Source organism: Myxocyprinus asiaticus, chromosome 41 (assembly GCF_019703515.2).
Source record: "Myxocyprinus asiaticus isolate MX2 ecotype Aquarium Trade chromosome 41, UBuf_Myxa_2, whole genome shotgun sequence".
Lineage (NCBI taxonomy): Eukaryota > Metazoa > Chordata > Actinopteri > Cypriniformes > Catostomidae > Myxocyprinus > Myxocyprinus asiaticus.
The window spans coordinates 10,335,739-10,342,274 of NC_059384.1; the positions used below are offsets into that span (position 1 = coordinate 10,335,739).

Genomic DNA, 6,536 nt, shown 5'->3' on the forward strand with positions numbered 1-6,536 from the left:
ACTCAGTGCATACTCTGTAGATCAACGCTGACACCTTTTAATTTAGATTAAAAAATATCTCCACGTTGCAATCAGATATATCCTCAGAATTCAAAGCAAAGATTGGTTGGGAAAAGATAACGCTGGAGGTGGAGTTTTTATTTTGGGATGATTTATGAATGGAGTAAAAAACCTTGGTTAAACTGGACTGAATACATCAAAAGAGAAGCTCAGATCAATATTAGCTTATAAGCAGGGCCTGGACTGTCACCCTTGTTAAAAAAAATAGTTCACCCCAAAATTTAAATTCTGACACCATCATATCATTTTATATCTGTTTGACTTTCTTTCTGCTGTGGAATACAAAAGGTTTTTGAAGAATATCCTGGCCACTCTTTTCCAGGTGACTGGGATTGTCAAGCTTCAAAATAACAAAACTAAGCACCCTAAGAGGCAATTTAGACCAAACGCACAGAAAAGCACAGAACAGCAGGTGTCTCAAAACGCTTTTAAACCCACGCTCCTGCACGAGATGTTGAAAAAACACTCAAAGATGTCCGGGTAGCGCATTTTTGAACATAAAAAATAATAATTGAAAAACAACACGGACGGATGCAATAACACATTTGGAGTGAATGGCCCCTAAAAGTATCATGAAAGTAAGATCAGTCAAAAGGAAACATGCTGGAAGTGTTGGCAAAATATTCCTAAACTTAACAGGAAAATTTTGTAAAAGTTAAAGATGTTAGTGGCATCTCTCTGTCACTTGTGTGATAGATCTTTGAAGCAGATAATTCTGGGAGCGGCTTCACTCTGAGGCCATACCTTTACTAAATTAACTTGATTTATGTTGATTGAATTAAAAAGTAATTGACTGAGCTGAAATTGCTACTCCACTCTTCCAGGTCGAAATCCTGGACACAGAAACCAAAGAGCAGCTCTGTTTTTTGGATAAGGTAAGCAGATTTTACCAATACCAGTCAGTGATAAGTGACAATGATTGTTTCACTCTGTTGAAAAAAGGAATTATCTTATGTGTTTTAATGCAGGTTGAACCCCATTCAAGCATAGGTGACATTAAGATTTTTTTTCATAAGTCATGTAAGTGTAATTACCTGCTGGAGTATGAAAAAACACACAAATATATACACTGTCGATATCTGAGCCACACTTTACGATTGTGTTATTACTACTGTGTAATTACATAATAAGTACTATGTAATACTAATTTACAATATGTACTAGGTAATATATTATACTGTAGGGTAGCTATTAATGATATATTGTTACTGATGCTCTATTAATGTATCATATTAATGTGTAATATAAGAAACATGGACATTGTTATTTAAGATGTAATTTACTGCCTACTGTATAACAGTGCTGAATACTAATTAATACATCTGAGTATTTATTTATGCCTATAACTTATTTTTATGACTTTGCTGTGGATTGTGAATTTGATATAAGTATATACGAATTATACGATTTTTCTTCTCACTGTCAGATCCCAAATGGTATCCAGCTAGACAAGCCCTGAGGCTGGACCCCAGTGAGTATGAGAAACTTCAGTTTTATATAATAATACATTCCACATGATATCTTTTTTGGCTTTATATTATATATGGTGGTGGGCTTCAATACATCATCAATTATTATTACCACAAGCATAATTCAGATTTAGTTTGAATCATGAATGTCCGTCTTTGGTAAGACTAGAATCAGTTTAAATCATGCCAAGAAGTGTCAAGCTAACATGAAAGAATATAGCTGCATGTAAATCTAATGATACTGGGAATTTGGATTCTATAGAGGAGTGTTTTGAAGAATTGTCACAGCTGCAAGATAAGTCCTGCTATGTTCTGTTAGAGATCAAAATGCCACAAAGCATATTTCAACATGAAGTTCAGTAAAGCTATCATATGAACATTATATAGGCCTATTAAATTATTTTACATTTGAATTGTATTGCATTGTATTTTTAGAGGGAAACACTCTGAGAGATGAAGACGTACTACAGAATCTGCCTGTTGGGACATCAGCAACCATGTATTTCAGAGACCTTGGTCCACAGCTGAGATGGACAATGGTAAGTACTACATTTCAGGAATTATACTAAATAATGCATACAAGCCTTTAGTAGCACTGAAAAAAACACATCAAAACCTCAATACGACTCACATATGCTTCTGATGTAAGAGAACATTGATGTTCTGCAGGTTTTTCTGGCGGAGTACATGGGTCCCCTCTTGGTTTATCTCCTCTTTTACATCCGTGTTCCCTACATCTATAGCAAAAAATATGCCTTCACTTCAAGCCCTCATCATGTGGTCAGGTACAGAAGTAGTACATTTAGCTCATCTGCAGAGCAGATCAAGAGCTGTATTACAGAAATGTAACCCTGGCGATTTAATTTATAGGTCTAACTGAACTTGTCAGATCTTAAATTAGACTTAAAAAAAAAAAAAAGGACATTTCTGTAATACAGACCCATATCCTTATACAGTAAATGATCATTATGACAAGCCATTTACATCTTTCATATCTATTTATCTTTTCCACATTTTTCTTCTCTCTCTGTCTCTCCAGCTTAGCTTGCACTTGTCACACCTTTCATTATATCAAGAGACTGTTTGAAACAATATTTGTGCACCGCTTTTCTCATGGCACAATGCCTCTGAGAACTATTGTAAGGGTGAGTGTTTGGTGACACTGGTTTGGTTTCCCAAATTGTACGATGAAAATCAGAATCAGGCTGAAATGTAATCTGTCATCCCTGTCATGTCTTCATAAAATCAGAAAGTACAGAGTTCAGACACACAGTTTTAGCTATTTCTCAAAAATTATAAAAATAATACTAGAAATTGGTTAATGAAAATAACATTGTACTGACAGCACCTGGATAATTTGTTGATTCTTGTATGTCTTTGTCTTTCACAGAACTGTGCATATTACTGGGGATTTGCAGCATGGTTAGCATACTACATCAACCATCCACTCTACACACCACCATGTGAGTACCAGCAGAGACAAGCCTATTTTATAACCAATGATTGCATTTGTTACATTAAACATGTTTCTATGTTTTACAGCCTACGGAGATGCACAAGTCAACTATGCACTAATTGTCTTTGTGGTATGTTTCCTGGTTTAACGAACCTACATCATTTGCATTAAAGATCTACTAACAACATGATGAATTATGTTTGTTTGTTTGTTTGTTTTTCAGTTATGTGAAGCTGGTAATTTCTCCATCCATTGGTCACTGAACAGTTTAAGATGCGAAGGTTGGTCTCCATTGCTCACAGCTTACAGTATACACTCACTGAACAGTTTATAGGAACACTATGGTCCTAATAAAGTGCCCAACGTGGTCTTCTTCTGTTGTAGCCCATCCACCCTCAAGGTTCGATGTGTGCATTCTCAGATGCTATTCTGCACACTACAGTTATACAGAGTGGTTATTTGAGTTACCGTAGCCTTTCTGTCAGCTCAAACCAGTCTGGTCATTCTCCACTGACCTCTCTCATCAACAAGGCATTTCCGTCGGCAGAACTGACACTCAATGGAAAATTTTTGTTTTTGGCACCATTCTGAGTAAACTCTAGAGACTGTTGTGCATGAAAATCCCAGAAGATCAGCAGTTACAGAAACACTCGAACCAGTCTGTCTGGCACCAACAATCATGCCACGGTCTAAATCACAGAGATCACATTTTTTCCCCATTTCTGATGGCTGATGTGAACATTAACTAAAGCTTTTGACCCATATCTGCATGATTTTTTTGCATTACACTGTTGCCACATGATTGGCTGATTAGATAATCACTTGACTAAGTAGGTGTACAGGTGTTCCTAATAAAGTACTCAGTAAGTATATATACTGTAAGTCTGTTTCACAACTGTCACAACCATATTTTGTTTTGTTAATAGGTCCCAAGTGTCGGAAGTTCCCACATCCATCTAAAAATCCTTTTACGTGGCTCTTTTTCTTTGTATCCTGTCCAAACTATACATATGAGGTAATAAAATTATCATTACACTGGATGTTTAATAAACTCATGTATGCTTTATATTCCCAGGGAATACAAAAATGGATAGAATGTATACCTTGAATGCACTATAAGTCACTTTAGATAAAAGCATCTGCCAAGTGCTTCCAATGCCTGACTCATTCTACTCTTTGCTCAAATGATCCATCAGGTAGGCGCTTGGGTGGGCCTGTCCATCATGACTCAATGTGTTCCAGGTGAGCTACTGGTATCAATAGCCAATTTAGCAGGGTGATTCTGCTATTTGATATCTGATTTATCCAATGATCTGATTGGTAATCAGAGTGCGTACAATTTCCTAGATACAGTAGCAAGAAATTTATGTGAACCCTTTGGAATTAGCTGGTTTTCTACATTAATTGCTCATAAAATGTGATCTCATTTTCATCAAAGTCACAAGCATAGACAACACACAATGTGCTTAAGCTAACAACACTCAAACAATTATAATCGTTCTTGTTTTTATTGAACACATGTCATTAAACTTTCACAGTGCTGTGGAAAAAGTAAGTGAGCCCTAGGATTTAATAACTGGCCGATCCTCCTTTGGCAGCAATAACCTCAGCCAAGCACTTCCGGTAGCTGCGTATTAGACCTGCACATCGTTCAGAAGGAATTTTGGACCATTCTTCTTTACAGAACTGCTTCAGCTCAGCCATATTCTTAGGATGTCTGGTGTGAATGGTTCTTCTGAGGTCAGTCCACAGCATCTCTATTGGGTTAAGGTCTGGCCTCTGACTGGGCCACTCCAAAAGGTGGATTTTCTTTTTTGAAGCCATTCTGTATCCATTGTTTAATGTTTTCCATATAGTAGACTCATGAGCAGAGATGTTAACCAGTTTCAATGATCCCTTTAAGTCTTTTGCTGTCACTCTAGGGTTCTTTTTTTACCTCAGTGAGCATTCTGTGGTGTACTATTTGAGTCATCTTGTCTGGACGGCCATGGCTAGGGAGAGTAGCCACAGTATTAAATCCTCTCCATTTATAGACAATTTGTCTAACTTTGGACAGATGAATATCTAAGCTCTTCAAGATAATTTTGTAACCCTTTCCAGCTTTATGCAAAGCAACAATTCTTGGTCGTAGGTTTTCTAAAATCTCTTTTTTTGCGAGGCATGGCCCACGTCAGCAGATGCTTCTTGTAAATAGCAAACTGTTTGAGTGATTTTTATAAGTTAAAGTAGCTCTAACCCACACCTCCAATCTCGTTTCATTAACTGGATGCCAGGTTTGCCAACTCTAATTGCCTGACTCTAATTAGCTTTTTTTTTTTTTTTTTTTGCCATTAGCCTAGGGATTCACTTACTTTTTCCACAGCACTGTTAATGTTTAATGTGATGTGTTCAGTAAAGACATGAAAGATTATAATTATTTGTGTGTTGAAGATGAGATCACATTAATGCAGAAAACCAGCTAATTCCAAAGATTTTATGTTTTTTCTTGCCACTATATGTTATGAAGTTAAATCTTTTTGAATTACAAGACTGATGTCTATTATGCACTGAAATCAGGAAATGGATTTTGTTGTTAATAGTTATTTAAAAGAAAGACATGGGGTTCACCTTGTGTTTTGCAGTGGCTCTCTTCACGTTTGTGGGCTTCATACAGATGACCATCTGGGCCAAAGGAAAACACAAAACCTACACCAGAGAGTTTAAGGACTACCCAAATCTCCGCATGCCAATCTTGCCCTTTATCCTCTGACTTCACTCATTCACATAAACTAATTTTAGATACTTCTGATCAATAAATGCTGAGGTCAAAATCCAGAGACACTGTGAGCCCAGCTAAGAGTATTGGGACTGATCTGAACAGCTGCATGTAAAGAAAGCCGACTTATGTCACCCTCTGGGAAGGATTATCAAAACTAAATCCTCTTCTCAACAATAGCTCATGGTTATCATGCAATATGATGTTGAATATTGTCATATTTACAATGGTATGCCACTTGAGATTTTAAAATAGTAGACTGAATTGAATTTGTGGGAGAGTTGCAGATTGCAGAACAATATCCAACCACTTCAGCAATCCGTTACGGGTAAATTAAAAACAAGTATACATAAGCAATTTTTCCTCACCATATCAAAAAGAGGGTTTATTGCAAATTGCACTGTTATCAGTTCTAAGTTGAAAAGTAGCTGTGGGTCAGATGTGGAGCAATATATCATTAAATTAATTAAAAAAATAAAATACGTCAGGACAGTTTTGATGATTGTACTGTTATATTATTTTTTTATTTAATTTTGTCAAGGTGCACAGAGAGCGATAACATAGTACTGATTTCAAATATGACATTTTTACAAAAACGCCTAAATAATAACTTTCATCAAAATCATGTGTATCTTGAGGCTATATTATTTACGAGTCATTTACAAGATTGTTCGTAAACAAGTTACACTTTACTAACTTGGCAAGAATTATTATGCTGTGTCACATAATGCAATATGCATTTAAAAAATACCAATAGCCTTTACAAAAAAAAAAAAAAAACTCTTGCAACATTTGA

The 6,536-nt window shown here is 36.1% G+C and overlaps 1 protein-coding gene across 3 annotated transcripts in view; it reads left to right on the forward strand.

Moving 5' to 3' along the window:
• The window catches only part of tecrl2a (trans-2,3-enoyl-CoA reductase-like 2a), a 9,892-nt gene extending 3,655 nt beyond the window's left edge, over window positions 1-6,237 (forward strand). The window contains exons 2-13 of one of the 3 annotated variants that reach the window (XM_051682750.1): window positions 885-935; window positions 1,029-1,080; window positions 1,487-1,531; window positions 1,965-2,068; window positions 2,199-2,314; window positions 2,569-2,674; window positions 2,920-2,992; window positions 3,072-3,115; window positions 3,209-3,221; window positions 3,912-4,000; window positions 4,182-4,227; window positions 5,607-6,237. In XM_051682750.1, coding sequence (XP_051538710.1) covers window positions 885-935; window positions 1,029-1,080; window positions 1,487-1,531; window positions 1,965-2,068; window positions 2,199-2,314; window positions 2,569-2,674; window positions 2,920-2,992; window positions 3,072-3,115; window positions 3,209-3,221; window positions 3,912-4,000; window positions 4,182-4,227; window positions 5,607-5,734 — 867 coding nt within the window. In that variant the 3' untranslated portion in view covers window positions 5,735-6,237. Of the gene's footprint in view, window positions 1-884; window positions 936-1,028; window positions 1,081-1,486; window positions 1,532-1,964; window positions 2,069-2,198; window positions 2,315-2,568; window positions 2,675-2,919; window positions 2,993-3,071; window positions 3,116-3,208; window positions 3,267-3,911; window positions 4,001-4,181; window positions 4,228-5,606 lie in introns of all 3 variants that reach the window. The other 2 variants (XM_051682749.1, XM_051682751.1) reach the window with 2 other exon arrangements.
• Window positions 6,238-6,536: the final 299 nt, after the last annotated feature.